We start from the raw sequence: 18,074 nt of genomic DNA on the forward strand, positions 1-18,074 counted from the left end.
TGACTCAATAAACAACCATGGGCTGATCTGGACAGACCTGGCAACATCCATCGCAAATGTATGGCCCCCAAAGGCCTATGAGGGAACTCTTCAAAAACCACAATTTTAACAAAATCCCTAACAGCAGTGTGAAAAGTAGTATTATGTAATTCGGTATTTTCTCTCTCTTTTTTTTTTTCTGGAGCTACCTTTTTTTGGTTAGAGTGAGATTTATCTAGGCAGAATGAAAAAATGAGAGGGAAAAAATAAGTCCCTCTCCAAGAGCAAGTTTTTCCAGCTTCTATGTTTTTTTTATACTAATACTGTATGTGAGAAATAAGAGCCACGAAAGTTGGGGACCCAATAAAGAGAGGAAAAAATACGTAAGCCTGTATTATGTGTAAATATTTTGAATGATCGACAACAAAGGTGGTTATTACGAAATAGTTTAAGAAAACAGATGGCAGCTTCTTCATGAAGTCACAATTTCCACACTTCTTCAATAATCCCTGTCTTTAGTCTTAAAATAATTATATTAAAAATTATACCGTTTTTAGTGTCATAGTGTTTAGGAGTTCACTGTTCCTCTTTTTTAAATAATTACCGACCCCTATGTTTCCGAACGTTTCCATAATTTTTTTTTCTTCTCACGAGATTTGGCAACTGTGTCCACTTCCTGTCACCAGCCGTTCGCAGCCATGATGGTGGGTTTTTTCTTTTCCTCGCCCTCTTTCTTGTTTTTGTGTAGTTTTTTCAGCGTGGTGGTGGCCCGCACCGTGATATACACTTGCAGTAATTCCTTTCAGCTCGAGCTGCGGTTAAAATAACTGTGTGTTTGTGTCTCTGCAGCAGGAAGGGCTGGACGACGGACCCGACTTCCTCTCCGAAGAGGACCGGGGAGTGAGTGCCCTCCTTCTGCCTGTCTGTCTTTATACCAGTGAATCTGTTCGCCTGCCCAACTATATGTTCCAGTGTGCTCTTTGATAGAGTTATTGTTCTTGTTCCATTCAGCTTAACCACTGAATTTTAATTAATACATTTTAGGCTTGTTAGCCGTCCAGGCTAATATTAGCTTCATGCTAACTGGTTTACCGTCTGTCAGTTGTGGTCAGACTGGTTACCACTGCCGAGAGTCAAAATAAAGACAGTGGCTGATGGGCCTCTAGCTTGACATGCTAACACAGCTACAGAGATGGCTAACAGTTCGCTGGAGTTTTCAGTTCTTTTATTTTGAACTGACATTATCGGTTTGTGCTGTCCTGTTCACAGTCAGGCTGTCACATGACTTGACACACCTCTCCTCTTTGTGTTTCTTCTGTTTGTTTTTTTTACTTAAAAGAAGACCCTAATATGTTATCACTGGTTTACTTTTAAACATCATTGTCCAACACAGTGGAAAATGTGCACCGGTCACATTACCTACTGTGGGAACGGATTCATTTTCTAGTGAAGTAGATCTACAGACGTGGGGTTTGGCCGCTATCTTAACTTTCAGAAGTTCCAAATGTTCCAACTTCTGACCCACAAAATAAAAATGTAAGAGGCTCTTGGCCCTGACCCTTAGTTGAGACTACAAGCATTTTGAGTCATTTAAAAAGTGATATATTGATTACACAATCAGCATCGAGTCAAAAATAACAACAAACTTGAATAAGTAAAAATAACATATTGCTTAATATGTTATCTTCGGCAATAAACTTTATTTAGAAGTTAAATAGGCACCATGTACAGCTCAGATATAAATGTCACCATGCTGTTCCAGATTTTTAACAGAAGCTGATTTGCATATGGAGTCTCTTGAAAAGTCCCAAAATGGATATACAATACAGTAATAAAATAAACAGAAGATATAACACTACAAGTAGCTTGTAGTAGTACAACTGTACTAGAGTAATTAATATTCCAGAATTTACATTAAAACACGTGAAAAGAATGCTTAATTTCCAACAGTATAGTAATTATTGTAACTAAAAAATGTAACAATATATATGTTAAATTAACGTGAGTTAATTGAGGTGTAATAGTCATTTTATTTGATTAGAAAGTCCTGCTGTTTGCTGAAGAGTTTATTTTCACCACTAAAATAATTATTTGCTCAGACACTCTTATCTGTTTAAGCAACACACTTAAATGCTGAAACTGAGATAAAAGCTCTTGACAGGTTTTGAAACAAATTAGTTTTTTTTTTTGCATAGTTTATGTTTTTGTAGCATCATAAACATAATTTTGACAGCCCTAGTAGGTGGATGAAGACATTATTATTTGGTTGATTTAAGAGAATACACGTCTCTAGGTAAATAAACACACTTTTATCCAAACAAAGCTTTAAAAATACTATCTGTCAATATCACAAACGGCAATAAAACAAAAATAATCCATAATATTTTTGTATGATCAACTTTATCTACAAGAATTCTCAAAACTGTTATCTCCAGTAATTGATAAAATAGCTGTTTTTGATGGGCTGGCCCAGCCAGTCGTAATCACCAACCAACTGATTGGAGGACTAACAGCTGCTGTTACTAGTAATTCTGTTATCTGGAGTCAAAAGACACATGCAGTTAAACTGAACAGATTACCTGAAGTCTAAATTTGCTAGAAGAGAGATTTAATGTAATCTCCTAGTGTGAAGATTGTGAATGTTCATTTTTTCTTTATTCCAACTTTAAAACAGACTTTTACTGACATGTTACTGGATGTCTTTCATTCTGTCTCAGCGTTTTGAGCAGTTTAGAATAGATGGAGTCAGATGTAGTTGCTATGAGATCTAACAAGAAAAAATGAAAAAAAATGTCACTGAACATTTTTTCAGTGACATTGAAAAAATGTTCAATGTCACATTGAACGTCATCTAACCCTAACCCATTTTTTTTGAAGGGAACTTTTATTTAGAGACTTTAGAGACTAGTTTGTAAGTAATGTGTATTTGTGTTTTGGTGTCATGTTCTACTTTGGATATTTAACTTGTCTTCCAGATCCAGTGTGACGTTTTCTTTGCAAAATTAAAGTTTATTGGTCTTTGACAGGGGGACTTGAATTATTGTGCCATTGTCAATACATTACTTCGAAGTGGTCACAAAATAACAATATTATCATTTATCGTAATAACTTCTGGAACAATTTATCGTCCAGCAAAATTTGGTATCGGGAACAGGCCTAGACTTGATGAAATATCTAATACTGTTTTTTTTTTTTAGTTTATCTTCACTAAAAAGTGTTTGTAATTAGTTTTTTCATATTTTAATCAAGAAACATCAGCAGTAAAAGATGGCATGTGGGTTGTAGCCACAAACTCCCAGTTTGATGCAGGTGGATCGCAGGGCTCCATGACTCTCAGCCTTCATGTTGATCTCTGACAGTGGTGGCTTATGGGATGTATGCTTTGTGTCGTCCTGCAGCCGCGAGCGGTAAACGTGGATCTGGAGATGGATGCCACGCTACAGGTGGACATTTCTGACGCGCTCAGTGAGAGGGACAAGGTGAAGTTTACCGTCCACACCAAGGTGAGATGCACATCAGTTTATTCTCTCACCCTCACTCCCCTGCAGTGGATGCTTGGTTGTGTCAGGATGTTAAGTCATGCGCTCCATGTTTCCACAGAGTACGCTCCCCAATTTCAAACAGAACGAGTTCTCTGTGGTCCGACAACATGAAGAGTTCATCTGGCTACACGACTCATTCGTTGAAAATGAAGACTATGCAGGATACATCGTAAGAACCACACACATTCAAATGGAGGCGCTGACTTTGTTCAAAAAGTGTTTGAACATCCAGTTTAACTGATTGTAGCAAATAGAGCTATTTATCAGTGTCAGTGTCTTGGGTTTGGCAGATCCCTCCAGCCCCTCCCAGACCCGACTTTGATGCATCCAGAGAGAAGCTGCAGAAACTGGGGGAAGGAGAAGGATCCATGACCAAGGAGGAGTTCACCAAGATGAAGCAAGAGCTGGAGGCGTAAGTCACACACCTTCTCTGCAGTCGTACGCATTAAAGGGGCAGTGTTATGTAAAATCAACTATTCTGAACTTGACATAATGTTATAATGTTATTCCCCCATAAAAACATATCTGGAGTGTCGCCTTTATTCTTTCATGCATGTTTGAGAAATTATGTATGTTTTCTCATGCATGATTACATTCAGCTAAACGCCTCCGACCTGCAGTTTCCAAGCTTCTGAGCTTCCGCCCCACAGAGCAGCCTTAACCCTTGAATCCCTCACTCAGCTCCTTCAGACTAGCTAGCAGCAATTGGCAAACACCTGGTGGAACTGTGATTATATGAGGTACTTCTCAGGACAACGCTGGTTTAAACATTGTTAAAGGGTTAATAAAGCAGCCATGTGTGATGACTTCCTGAAGGTGGAGTTTCAGAAAGAGCAGGAGCTTCTTAAAGAGACAGAGACCCAATTTCAAGGTGTTAAACATCAAAATCAAATGTCTTTTAAGTTGTATTTGATATATACAGCATTTTTATAACAATGGAATATAACATAGTGGCTTGATTGTGATTATGAAATGGCACAATGTGCCTGGAAAATACATAACACTGCCCTTTAAAGAGTGAACCTGACTGGTGTGTTTTCATCCAGAGAGTACTTGGCTATCTTTAAGAAGACCGTTGCCATGCATGAGGTCTTCCTCTGTCGTGTGGCTGCTCATCCCATCCTCAGGAAGGACCTCAATTTCCACGTCTTCTTGGAGTACAACCAGGATGTGAGTGTCAGGCACAGCTTGAATACTGTGAATAATCTGAGTCTTAATAGATACTAATATTTCAGAGTTGATTCATAAGCAGTAATGGGACAAGTCAGGAACAGCTGAGGAAATCCATGGCTATGCAGTGTGTGTGATCACCACCATGTTGTCCCTGACAGCTGAGTGTACGAGGAAAGAACAAGAAGGAGAAACTGGAGGATTTCTTTAAGAACGTTGTGAAGTCGGCTGATGGTGTTCTAGTGGCTGGAGTCAAGGTAAAACCAGGAGTAGAGCTCAGTCCTTCTAGTTGCCTTTCATGCTCTCATGTTTGGCTTTTTATCGAAGCGTGTCGTCTCCTGCTTGTCTTTCAGGACGTGGATGATTTCTTTGAGCATGAAAAGACGTTTCTACTAGAATATCACAACAGAGTCAAAGACGCTTCGGCTAAATGTGACAGAATGATCCGTTCACATAAAAGTAAGCTCGAGCCATGCTAAACCATTTAGTCATTTAGAAGTTTTCTAGATGAATGCTTCATGTTTTCATATTACTCTTTTGACCTCATCTTGGTTCTGCTGAAATGTGTTTTTCCACCAGTTCTTGTTTGTCCCTAGCCTTGAAAACATTGAGCTAAACTAAAACTGAGGTGGTTATTTTATGGCATCTAATTAAAAGGAATATTGATATAAATATTATTTGTGTAGTTAAATTGTCCAGGCACTAACAACCTTTAGAAATACGCAGAATAAAACTGAAGGAGGATCAAAAAGTAATTGAATGTGACCTTTATAACGGCTAGGGGCTAGTACCAGCTACAATTAAACTATAAGCTCCATGGTGGAAACACCCACCTAAAAAACACCTATTTGTGTTTTATTGATGATGTTTTCCTGGCAGAGACAGCAGGTTGAAATACTGTCATTGTTTTCCTCTTTGTTTTCCTGTTTGTGCTGTGATCGCTGTCTGATGAGTATCTCTGCCTGTTTAGATGCTTCTGACGACATGAACAGAATCGCCTCCTCTCTGTACACATTAGGAACACAGGACTCCACAGACCTCTGCAAGTATGGACAAAGCTATTTCAGGGCTCAAACAATTAAGCGGAATAATCCTGATTAATTGATTGTTGAAATAGTCGTCAACAGATTTAGTAATTGATTAATCAAAAATGGCTATTTGGTGGAAAAAAAACCCCAACATATTTAGAGCAGTAATTAAGTCAAAACTTTACAAAACATGTACCAGTATACATTTTGCATTGAAGATAAAAACACCTCTGTCTGTAAATGTGTTTTAGTCAAAACTCCTGAGGTGGCGTGGTTTTGACTCCACCTGCTTCAGATTTACTACAGGAATGCTACGTTAGTGCATTTCAGGCAATAAAATGTTTTTCTTATCTAAAAGAAGGAATTTTGCATCTTTTAATGTATTTCTAATATTGTATAAAAAAGACTTAAGTGGATAAATGTGTCGACTGTGCCAAAGGTTTTATCTGATTGTCAGAATAATCCATAGATTGATTGCTAAAATAGTTTAGTTGCAGCCCTAAACTACTAATGAAAAAAGGATCCAAAAACTTAGCTTAATTATGTTTTCAAGCTTTGTGTTCAGTTTACATTATGCAAAAGAAATATAACACTTTGAAAATGTTTTTAAATGTTTTTGATGACACGCCTTCTTGCAGTTAAACATAACTCCTACTGCACAGGCGTTTCTTCAGTTATGTTTTATTCCTTTAACTTGAGCTGCTTTAATGAAATCACAAACATCCATACCCAGTTATTTTTCAACATTTTCTGTTGCTAGAGAAAAATGTGTGCATTTGGATGGAAGATGAATTTTCTAATTCCACAATGGAATCACATCTTGATGTACCTTCACATTTGTATTCTGGGGGCGTCAGAATGTAACCAGCATAATGTCCCTCTGTTTTTCTTTCCTTAAGGTTTTTCCTGAAGGTATCAGAGCTATTTGAGAAAACTAGAGTAAGTGTGTCTTCATCTCCTCTCATTTGTGATCCTGATTAGATGAGGCTACTTGTAGTCCTGATTACAGTTGACAAGAAGCTCAGTTTGATAAAGGTTTAGTTGGAGGTGATTCGTTCTGAGGCCAGGTGGTTGTTGGGTGGGAATGGCAGGTACAGGCTGGGTGTCATCAGCATGGCAGTGGTATGTAGCAATAGGCCTGTCACAATAAACAATAAATCAATTAATCGTGTGCTAAACTAAAGCAAACTCAATCATTTTCATTTGCTTGATTCATCGTTTTTCTCTTTTCTCTCTCTTTTCACCAAAACTGATCTTCAGTCTGGTGCTTTGGTTTCAATTATCCCTTTTTTGAAAGACAATTTTGTCTACAGAGAATTCAGAATTCATTTTATTTGTTGTTTCTGTTGTTTTGTTTCTTTATTTTGGATATTTAAAATGTCTTCCAGGTCCAATGTTTAAATGTTCATCAAAATTTAAAGTTTATTGATCTTTGAGTCTCTGAGATTCTTGCATTATTCTTCCATTGTTACTATGGTATTAGTTGAAAGTTGTCTCAAAACAACGTTATTGTTTATCGTAAACAAGCTCTGGGACAATTTATCGTATGGTGTTATTGTGACAGGTCTATGTAGCAATGGATTTTTGTAGCTTTACTCCTGTGAAACATTTGAATCCATTTAAGCCCTACTTATCTAAGATCATTACGCAACACTCGCCTCATGTATATGTGTGTTTTTGAGGTGACAAGCAAATAACAAAGAAATTTACTTTTATAACTCAGATGTAGAATAATAGTAAAGTTAGACTCTGAAACATTACTAGGAAGGAAGTTTTCAATGCCACTTAGAACTCCAAGAATAATTAAACCCAGAATATGCGATAAGCTGGACCTTTACCTGAAAGTCTTTTTCCTGAAACTGACTGTTTCTATTTTGGTTTTTGTCTTAAAGAAAATTGAGGCTCGAGTTGCAGCAGATGAAGACCTGAAGCTGGCTGACCTGCTCAAATATTACCTGAGGGAGTCACAGGCTGCTAAGGTCTGAACACATACTGACAGACGAGTCACCAATAATGAGCTAGCTGAGTAAAAATATTGACTTTTCATGTGCCGCCCTGGACAGGACCTGCTGTACCGGAGGAGCCGGGGTCTGGTGGACTATGAGAACGCTAATAAAGCTCTGGATAAAGCACGAGCTAAAAACAGAGATGTTTTACAGGCAGAGACAAACCAGCAGCTTTGCTGCCACAAGTTTGAGAAGATCTCTGAGTCTGCCAAGCAAGGTCAGTCACTGCTGCAGTGGGAGATGTTGAAGCCTCTAACTAAACTGCTCCCCCAAAACCCTGTTATTGGTATGCTGATTTTATGACAGTTGTTATAAAACATTATGATAGAACATGCCAACACATCTGCAGCAGGAGAACCATTTATGCTACTTTCACACTGCAGCCTGAAGTGACCCAAATTAGATTTTTATTTATTATTTTTACCTTAATGCAACCTGTATCTGACCTTTTCATGACCTCTGAACAACATGCTCATATTGTAAAATTGTCAAGTTACATCCATTATATATATATATATATATATATATATATTCTTGTTGTAGAACTGTATAAAGTGTAAAAAAAGTTTTGTGTTCAACAAAGTTTTGCTTTTTTAAATTAAAAACTAAAGACTGTGAGCATACATTAGATCAGAAATGTACTGAGTTTAGAAGCAACATAATGATGTCAGTTGTAAAGGTTAATGAAACTGATTATAACACACCTGAATATTCTGAACTAGTCCTTTTGTTCGAAAGCCTAACGATGCGTCTCCTTCTGAACGTAGAGCTGATAGATTTCAAGACGAGAAGAGTGGCAGCGTTCAGGAAGAACCTGGTGGAGCTGGCAGAACTAGAGCTCAAACATGCCAAGGTACCGATGTCACTCTGGGGTCAGCTTCCAGCAGAGAGTGGGGAGGAGAGCCCATGGGTCAGAGTTAGGGTCATTATTGGTCTGGATTTGGGTTCCCTAAGGGAAAAAAATCCTGATGTTTTGTGGAGTAAAGTTTTATGGTTAAATGAGACAGATATTTCTATTTCCTTCCTTTGTCACTGCCACAACAGACTGAATTGTGTTTTTCATGGACTACTTGTCTGCTTGTGTCTCTAGGGTAACCTGCAGCTACTGCAGAGCTGTGTGGGTGTCCTGAAAGGTAACACTTAACCGTCCCATCCTGCCTGCAGCCAGCTGGACACGCCCAATGTTAGGACGGAGCCTGTAAGAATGGACAAAACACTGAGACATGCGGACCAGGCAGACAGCTGGGGGTCAAAAATGACACGAAGTCTGTTTTCTTCATCAGTAACCAAACACAGTCTTCACCACTCTACTCACAATCCCTAAAGCCACCCATGCTTGTCCTTCTGGTTCATCATCAGAACCTCAGCACCGGCACTGGTCCTCTTGGCCGAATGCAAGCAACACTTTTAGCGTGCTTTCATTCTAGTCTATCAGTTTAGATATTTACTTGATTTCTCCTGAACATTCATCATTTGAAAGTCTTTATTATCACCCAGAGAAAAAAATCTGGTGGGCCGTCTGGGCTCTGCAGTCTGGATGTAGTTCAGCTCTCAGCTGTAGTTGGACATTTATTAGTAGTTGTGCTGAGTTTAAGCACCGCTCTAAGAACTCTTTTAAATACTCTACATGAAATAAATTCACCATATAATCTACAGATAAATGCAATGAGATGACAAATATGATTTGCTGATGTGTTCCATAATTATCCACACTATAAAGCAACCTGATGCAGTATATAAAGTTACATGAACGCCACTGGAAGGTTGATAGTGAAAGCAGCATGTTGGTCTGTACTAAATGCCTCCAGTTTGTCAAATAACCATCGACTCATTAACCCAACAGTGTGTGAAGATGGCACATGGAAGTATTTTGTTCTTAAGTGAATCAAAACAATAATTGATAAGAAAACATATCAACTAATACAGCAAACATCATCATTGGGACACAAATCTTAACTATATTTAGTTTCTCACTCTACTTCCACTTCTGCCAGATTTTTCTCCCTACTGACAACACATATGTTAGCTGATAAATGTGTGTGTCATGCCGGGTTGGTTTGTCCATTTACTAAATTATTGGGAAGCAAATCAGCAAAAAGACAAAACTACTTCAATCCTGAAACGTTTCTGTTTTGCATTATTTGACAGACAAGAAGTTTGCTTGTTACCCGTCATGTCACCGTCCACATCTTCCTCCTCTGTTGTTTTGGTGACGGTCGTATGTCTGGATCTGTTTTAACGTGTGTTACTGCTGGTGTGTGCAGGTGGAAGTCGGCTCTTGGTTCCTGTTCTAGTTTAAGTGTCATTTAAAAAGAAAAAAAACCTACAAAAATTTACTTGTACTTGTTTGTATTAACCAATGAATGCTAATCGTCTGTTGCTTCGGTTTGTTTTCCATTCCAGTCGATGGTGGAGCTTCAGTCTTTTTGCCTTAATGTCAGTCGTTCAGTTTAACTTTATTTTTCAAAAAGAGAGAGAAAACTACACAAGAATTGTTTTCTTTTTTTTTTTTCAACTTTACTGTATATGAATGTTTTTTCACTCTTATGTGACCAAAGCTTCCATTGCTGATTAAAAACGAACAATTAAAAATGGAGGTGTGATGAAGTAGAAAAGATTTAATTGAATGATTTTGAAATACACATTATTTTAATTGTTTAATCTTCAGCAGGTCTGTAATCCACCCTGGTCATCCTGAGATACAATAAAACTTTATGGACACTTTTCTTACAAGTGCTGGGTTTATATGATTTTCTAAGGACACATAATACCCGACTGTTTGGTAGCGAAATCTTCCAGTCTTAGTTTGTGATGTATGTATACAAATGTGTATTTCCTTCCCCCCCAGGTAGTTTGCAAACCTAGATTGTGATATGAATGCTGTTTTTAAACATTATGGCTTCAATATTTTTTTTTTCTGAAGTAATAGATAAACTGATCAGAAAGAGGCTAATTTATCACAAAGAGCTTTTTTAGTTTGAATTAAACGGATTAAACCGTTTTAACTGCTGTAAATAAGTGACAGAATTCCCAGATATGGGAAGTGCGGAAGCCGCTACTGTATCAAAGCGACATAGGAATAACAGAGAGTTGGCCACTATAAGGTAAAAACATCAAACAGCTTCCAGTCCAGGGCGGGCACGGCTGACTCTGGGCGGGCATGGCCGCTGGATGTTCCTTATGTCGGTGCCTTGTGTTATCCTCCCTCACGTACGTGTGCAGCCGACATTGCATAGCAACAACAGATGGAGGAAATCACAGCTGAGCATGCTGCAGTTCAAAGAAGTTTTCTTGATCATGAAGAACTCCATGAGAGGCTCAGTTGCAGTGAAGAAGGCCAAAACATCTCCCGAGTGTTCAAAAAGAACACTCCTCCTGTAGAGGGCGCTGCAGAATTGTGCTGCCACCACCAGCATCAAGTGACGGGAGAATAGAAACGTGCATAGTCAAACTACGGTAAAAATATAAAAACAGAAAAAACAACAAGTACACTCAATATTTGCATCAAATATGCTGACATCGGGCGCTTTCTTTTTTTTTTTATCGGGCGCTTTTATTGTGAAGGGTCAACACCGGAAGAGCAAAGCTTTTCTCCGGAAAAGCGGGCTGAGTGGTGGAGAGGTTTGCTGAAGTCATAGTTCTTGTCAAAAATGAGCTCCATTGGAACCGGGGTGAGTGTTTACAGTCTGTGTTACTCTGTGGTTTTGTTGTTACGTAAATGTGACATTCTCTTTGTTGGCAGATTTCTGACTATTTTTGAATTTGACTTTTAAAAAGCATTTGTCTTGATAGCAACATGTAGCTTGTCGTCTGCCATGTTAGCCTGCTGAGTCACAGGCAGGCCTATTAGCACAGCGAAGTGAAAGTAAAATCCCTCTTTGTTTCATTATATATATGTATTTTTTTACTGCTTGTTGAAACACAAATACTGAGCGTAATTATGGATCTCATTAAATGAGTTTACTTTAAATCTTCTGATATTGAGATGTAGCTTTACTAATGCTAACAGCTAGCTGCGCTGTCAGCCAGACTGTTTCAGAAATCTGCTTTAACTTGGCGGTTGTGTCAAGTTAAAGTTAAATATCAATCACTAAAGAGCACACTCTAACATGTTAACTCACTGTTCAAACATTTTTGCTTCAATCGGGGTTTCACTTATTACAGTATTACAGTATATGTTGTCTGTCTTTTAATGGATTTTTATTCACCATTTGTGTTTGGTTTTAGAAAAATGGTCATCAGCAAATACAACTGAATCAGTAATGTTATTTACCCAAAACTTTAACATCTGAACATGAATTGAAAGTTTGAACACACACACACACACACACACCCACACACACACACACACACACACACACTGCCATAATGGAAGATTCAGATGCACCTCAAAATACCACTGAAATTACAGTTTGCTTTCATTCAAATCAAAAATGAAAATTTATATATTGAAATATCAAAACTGATCTTCAAAGGTCTTCAGTTTGTCTAATTGTCATTTTGCCTTTTTTTCTTTGTCTACTTTGGTTCATGTTATTTTTCTGTACAGTTGCAGTTTTGAGAAAAAAAAGAAATTACTCGTCCTTCACAGAAGTTGATATTTCTTATTGTTGCCCTCTAATAGACACTAATGTAAACTCGTGTGTGTGTGTGTGTGTGTGTGGGGGGGGGCTGCAGTACGACCTTTCGGCCTCCACCTTCTCTCCAGATGGCCGAGTGTTTCAGGTGGAGTACGCCATGAAGGCTGTAGAGAACAGCAGGTCAGTTTACTCATCTGTCCTGATTGACCCAGGAATAACTCATCCATGTTGATTCTGGTTCTAGTTTGAGTTCTGGTGATGAGCTGCTGCTTTCTGTTGGTGAACTCTGAATGTGTGTTTTGTCTGCAGCACGGCCATCGGGATCCGCTGTAAAGACGGGATTGTGTTTGGGGTGGAGAAGTTGGTTCTGTCCAAACTGTATGAGGAGGGCTCCAATAAACGCATCTTCAACATTGACAGACACGTCGGCATGGTAACGTAGACAGAGCCCTAATCCTTCAGATCAAATGATACACTGGAGAGGATAAATACAAGTTAGTGGGATTCTTCTGACTGTGTGATGGGATCAAGTATTGCTTCTGTGACTGATGGAGGTGAAATCAGAGGATACAGTCAGGATCAATAAAAAACTTTGGATAATTTATAACAAATAAAATCAACAAAAATCGTTGATTTTTTTAGCCATCTGCCTTAAGAAGTCTTGTCATTGTAAAGCAGCAGCAGTAGCTAATCTTTCTGTCCCATAATTACAATTAAAGAGTACATAAATACAGATGCCAGCAGATAGGAGAGAAATAGTTTGTGTTGCAGATTTCTGCCTCAGTAAGTCCACAAATTTCTAAACAAAACTAACTTGGTCATCACTGACCTAATGGTCACATGCTCTTTATTTTTGTGATAAATCAGAGGAAGAACTATGTGACACATGTTAGTGTTTAGCTGTTCAGAGAAGGCTGTAGGGAAAAATGAAACTAGTCCTCGTCCACACATAGCTGGATATCTGGGATAACAAATAGATTTTTATGTGTTTTTGGCCTTTTATCCACACAAAAACTCTGATTAGTATCACTAAAAATTGTTAATATTTATGTTTGCGTGTGTATATAAGAAACAGAGATTATGCTGCTGCTCATTACAGTCTGTGACAGATAATATTTGCTTTGATGTGATTCCCAGTCGACATTGTTTTGCTTTATTATCTTTATATCATAATACGCTGTTCAAAAGCAGTTGAACCTTCATGTCTGTTCCACACAAATGAATCTCCTGCTGCCATGTTTAAGTCATGGCTGGTTTGAAGTAACCTGATTGGCTGTCAGAGGTTTGCTCTACACTGCCCCCTATGGGTTTAGCATGTTTAAAACAACAGTTGGGCGGATTCGTTTGGACTGGTGTGAAAACGTTTCGGAAACCGATCCGTGTTTACGATATATATATATATTTAAAACAATGTGGTGGATATGGCTTTAGTTTGGGACTGGATCAGACTGGATCCGGTTGTGTAATGAACCAGCCTGGCTCTATAAGGTAGAGGTGTTGTTCTGCCTTGCTCCTCCAGGCGGTGGCCGGCCTGCTGGCTGACGCTCGCTCCCTGGCTGAGGTAGCCAGAGAAGAAGCTTCCAACTTTAGATCCAACTACGGGCACGACATTCCTCTGAAGGTAGCCTCTCTGCAGAGTGAAGCATGACGTCTCCATGTCTCAGGCTCAGTTTAAGAACATGCCGTGTCGTTGCAGCACCTGTCGGACAGAGTGGCCATGTACGTCCACGCTTACACGCTGTACAGCGCCGTGAGGCCGTTCGGCTGCAGGTGAGCCAGCGATGGCAGCCAATGCTGTTTCTGTCCACACTGTGAAAATACTGACTGCTGCTGTCTGCTTCACTTCTCCTTTTTCCTCTACGTCTGAGCCCAACAGTTAGGCCTGTCACAATAACAAGTTTTGCTGAGCGATTGTCTCAAAAAATGATTGTGATAAACGATAAAATTGTTTGAAGACCATTTTAAGCTGATGGTAATGATATAATAATGCAGGCAACATCCTGGCTTTATTGGTCTTTATTTTCAAAAGAACACTTAACACTGGAACTGGTAAACAAGTAAACAAAACAACCCGAAAAATAAATAAAATGAATAAAAACTAAACAACATGAAACCAAGGTGGAAATAAAAACTACATTCAACCAAAAGAGTACAGATTATGAAGTCTGTATACTACATTGCCCTTTAATAACCATTAGATTTAGATAGAGAAGATGGGCATATCCAACTACCTGATTCAATAGTTCACTCCTCCCTTATAAGGAAATGATGAAGGAAGCGGTCAGAGCACCGGAGCAGTCAGAGCACCGCAGTGGTCAGAGCACCGGAGTGGTCAGAGCACCGGAGCGGTCAGAGCACCGGAGCGGTCAGAGCACCGGAGTGGTCAGAGCACTGGAGTGGTCAGAGCACTGGAGTTGAGCCTTTTTTCATCCAGTGTCATCAGTAGGAAGAGAAAAAGGCAGGAAGAAACAATAAAGCTGACAAATTAAAATGAGGTAGATAATTATCATTTATCATGCGATTAATAGATTTATTGTTTATCGTGACAGGCCTACCAACAATTAGCAGGTTTACCCCACAAACTGCTCTCCACTGACTGCTTAATATCAGACCTGAGTGGATTCTGCTGCAGCAACAAGCCCAAGTTTGAGATATTTGTTAAAACCGTCGCTGTCCTGACTGTGATATGAGACAGATGACCTGTGAAAAGGTCATCGTCTCCTCCACCTTCTCTCTGAGCTGCTGTTGCAGTCTGAAGAAATCTCCACTCCTGATCAGAAACAACTAATCAGAGCCAGGAGGAGGGACTTAGCGCTGTCAATCATCCTCATGTATTCACTGGTCAACGTGCAAATGATGGAGAAACAATTTACTGTTACAGGAACACCATCTATCTGCTGTGGCCATGCTAACTAGATTAGCATTCATGCTGTGCTAGTTGCAGTGAAGAAGAGAGCAAGAGGAGGATACAAAGAGGATGATTGACAGACCCGATTGATTGATTGATTGATTGATGGATGATTGGCACTGAGAGAAGGTTCTTTTTCTTTTTTCCCAGATTCTCTCTTATATCATTCTGACAACATGGTGACAGTGTGAACAAATGTGCAGCTTTAAGATGCACAACTTTCAGTCATATTTGTAATGTTGGGCTGTGATGATGAGAGGAAACGATGATCTCCTTGGATACGGCCCAGCTTCTGGTCGTTGTGTGTTTTGAGCAGGATGGTGATTGTTTGCTGCGGTCAGCGGCTCTCTTAACAGCTCTGTGCCGTTTCAGTTTCATCCTGGGGTCATACGACAAAGACGACGGGGCGCAGCTCTACATGGTCGACCCGTCAGGCATCTCATACGTGAGTCTGTCAGAGCTACAGCAGGGAGGGAGCGCAGCTGATAGCACGACTAACCATGCGGTGTATGTGTGTGTGTGTGTGTGTGTGTGTGTGTTCGTTCAGGGTTACTGGGGATGTGCCATTGGAAAAGCAAAACAAGCTGCCAAGACAGAGATTGAGAAGCTGCAGGTGAGACGCCTCTACAGCAGACAGAAACAGAAACTGAAGCTGTTGAACATAATTAGGAAATTTAATGCTATTTAAAAAAAGGAGTTGAATTATGTTTTATATATTTTTATGTATTTCCAATACTGTGTGAAATAAGCCTAAATGTTTGGCAGAATGTGCCAAATTAATGGGTAGAATAATTGTGGGCTGCATGTGATCCAGCTCTGGTTTCTACTGCATGTCTAGAAGTGAACCTGAAGGATGAACTGCTGGTCAGTTTGTAGGACAGTCCAGGACCATCTTCTGACCAAACATCAGTGCTTTGTCACATCACACAGAAAGAAGAGCTACATGTTCACAGTGTTTTGTTTTTATCCCCCATCAGATGAAAGAAATGACGTGCAGAGAGCTGGTTAAAGAAGTCGCCAAAATGTGAGTAAAAGCCAGACGAGGTTGTCAGGAATCGTCCTGGTTCGAGTTTTTAGCTGGAGATGGATTTTCCACGTCCAGTCCAGACAAATGGTTCCCAGTTCAACTGTTTGTTTGTTTTTTCATTCACCAGAATCTACATCGTACACGACGAGGTGAAGGATAAAGCGTTTGAGCTGGAGCTCAGCTGGGTGGGAGACGGTAAGAGCCAATCACATTCAACCTGCTCTGGGTTCAGTCGGTGAACGCTTCAGAAAAACTGTTTGGAATTGAATGACAACCAGAAGTTTAGGAGTTGGTGATGGTCCTAACATTTTATTTTATTTAAGCACTTTTTTTTTTTTATTGAAAGAAAAACATTTTTTTAAGGACATATCTATCAATGTGAGAAAAAATGTTTACAATGCAACAGAAATGTTTTTATTTTACAAAAACTTTGAGCTGATACAAACTGTCTGTACAGTCAGTTTATTGTAGTGTTATTGTTTACTACATTGTGATGAGTGTGTGAAGCTGTGTGTGAGACAGACAGGGGGAAAAAAGCGAAGAAAAGTGTCCAGGTCAGACTGGGATACTGAGAATTGACCAGTAAAAACCTGATTGGTGCGTCTGGGGGAGAAAAATGCTTGTTCCATTAAACCCCTTCAACACATGAGCCTGAATTAATGTGCACATCATGTTCAGTATACATGGTTACCATAGTAACACAGCTGATTCTTTTTTTTTTCCTTCAGTGACAAATGGACGACATGAGTTGGTTCCCAAAGATGTCAAAGAGGAAGCAGAGAAATATGCAAAAGTGAGGCTTTATGAGACAGAATGTTCTGAATTCTATAATTCATGTGAAACGGCGGGACCCCCTGCCTCCATGTTGGGGGTCCGGTCTGTCCTCCAGGTGGTTTGTGGGAAACGTTGCTGCAGACGCTCAACATGGACATGTTTTCTGTTTCAGGATTCTCTAGAGGAGGAGGATGACTCTGATGAAGACAACATGTAAATCAGCACCGGCGCTCTTCCTCTTCATCACATCCTGCTACTCAGACTCATCTGAGCTATTTTTATATTGTTTGACTTTTCATGTCTGGTTTTTGCATTCTTCTTGATTTTGAGCTTAAATAAATAAAACTAAACTTGTTTCTGATGGGGTTGTAGAAAGTGAAATCAGCAATAAGAACAGGAACATCACACACAAGCCTCAGCAGAGGAACTGCACTGCTCTCATTTTGTTGTTTTAAACCAAAGGTCAATCATGTAAACTTTTAAAATGTTCTGTTCAGTTTGACATAAAGCAGCTGGTGAAATTTAAGCAACTTCCAAGTGACTGTCCAGGTTTCACACAGAGAGGGTCTGATGGATGGGAGCCTGAGCTGAACACATTCATCAGGTTCAGATCAGGAACAAGCTCATCATCATCATCATCATCATCCTCTTCTGTCCACAGCCAAACACACATCCCACCTTCCTCTAACCTCAGATGTTCTAGTTTCCATGGATTCTTCTGCTCCTACAAGTTTGTCTTCAACCAAATTAGGAGCTGCTGCTGTTCCCACTTTTCTGGATTTAGAAGTGAAGAGGCAGCTGGAGAGACTGAACCAGAACAAGGCTGCAGGTCCAGATGGTGTCAGTCCCAGAGTCCTGAAGGGATCTGTGAGATTCTCTAACATCTCTTCAACCTTAGCCTGACCCAAGAGTAGGTTCCAGGTACCTGAGGTACTGCAACCAGACATCTTGGCTGGTTCCAGTACCAAATAAAACTCAGCCATCAGTTATTAATGACTCCAGGGGCCACCTGAATAAGTAGACAAGCTCATATCAGGGCCCCCTGCAGTTTGCTTATCGC

At 39.6% G+C, this 18,074-nt stretch overlaps 2 protein-coding genes across 3 annotated transcripts; both read left to right on the forward strand.

Moving 5' to 3' along the window:
- Positions 1–602: 602 nt before the first annotated feature.
- snx6 (sorting nexin 6) lies at positions 603–10,458 on the forward strand. Of its 2 annotated transcripts, none has more exons than XM_014473709.2 (14): positions 603–683; positions 829–879; positions 3,378–3,482; positions 3,580–3,690; positions 3,812–3,933; positions 4,568–4,691; positions 4,853–4,948; positions 5,045–5,150; positions 5,662–5,737; positions 6,619–6,658; positions 7,612–7,698; positions 7,783–7,942; positions 8,493–8,578; positions 8,816–10,458. In XM_014473709.2, the coding sequence occupies exons 1-14, from the start codon at positions 678–680 to the stop codon at positions 8,867–8,869; spliced, it is 1,224 nt and encodes a 407-aa protein (XP_014329195.1). In that variant the 5' UTR covers positions 603–677; the 3' UTR covers positions 8,870–10,458. The 2 variants fall into 2 exon arrangements, with proteins under 2 accessions (XP_014329195.1, XP_023208446.1); XM_023352678.1 differs by having other exon boundaries at positions 651–683; positions 832–879.
- An 843-nt stretch (positions 10,459–11,301) lies between these two features.
- On the forward strand, positions 11,302–17,375 carry psma3 (proteasome subunit alpha 3). Its single transcript, XM_005812065.3, has 11 exons — positions 11,302–11,396; positions 12,403–12,485; positions 12,615–12,738; positions 13,825–13,926; positions 14,002–14,075; positions 15,586–15,658; positions 15,761–15,826; positions 16,191–16,237; positions 16,368–16,435; positions 16,969–17,033; positions 17,187–17,375. Exons 1-11 carry the CDS (start codon positions 11,376–11,378, stop codon positions 17,229–17,231), a joined length of 768 nt encoding a protein of 255 aa, XP_005812122.1. The 5' UTR covers positions 11,302–11,375; the 3' UTR covers positions 17,232–17,375.
- Positions 17,376–18,074: the final 699 nt, after the last annotated feature.

Source organism: Xiphophorus maculatus, chromosome 19, assembly GCF_002775205.1.
Source record: "Xiphophorus maculatus strain JP 163 A chromosome 19, X_maculatus-5.0-male, whole genome shotgun sequence".
NCBI lineage: Eukaryota > Metazoa > Chordata > Actinopteri > Cyprinodontiformes > Poeciliidae > Xiphophorus > Xiphophorus maculatus.

What these genes read in the sequence shown, in the direction of transcription:
- snx6 (XM_014473709.2), top strand. An exon ending in AGCTATTTGAGAAAACTAGA is followed by an intron (nt 6,659 to 7,611) that starts GTAAGTGTGTCT and finishes TTTGTCTTAAAG; the next exon opens with AAAATTGAGGCTCGAGTTGC. An exon ending in GGGAGTCACAGGCTGCTAAG is followed by an intron (nt 7,699 to 7,782) that starts GTCTGAACACAT and finishes CGCCCTGGACAG; the next exon opens with GACCTGCTGTACCGGAGGAG.
- psma3 (XM_005812065.3), top strand. Translation starts at nt 11,376, where the DNA reads ATGAGCTCCATTGGAACCGGG. An exon ending in TGAGCTCCATTGGAACCGGG is followed by an intron (nt 11,397 to 12,402) that starts GTGAGTGTTTAC and finishes GGGGGGCTGCAG; the next exon opens with TACGACCTTTCGGCCTCCAC. An exon ending in AAGCAGAGAAATATGCAAAA is followed by an intron (nt 17,034 to 17,186) that starts GTGAGGCTTTAT and finishes TTTCTGTTTCAG; the next exon opens with GATTCTCTAGAGGAGGAGGA.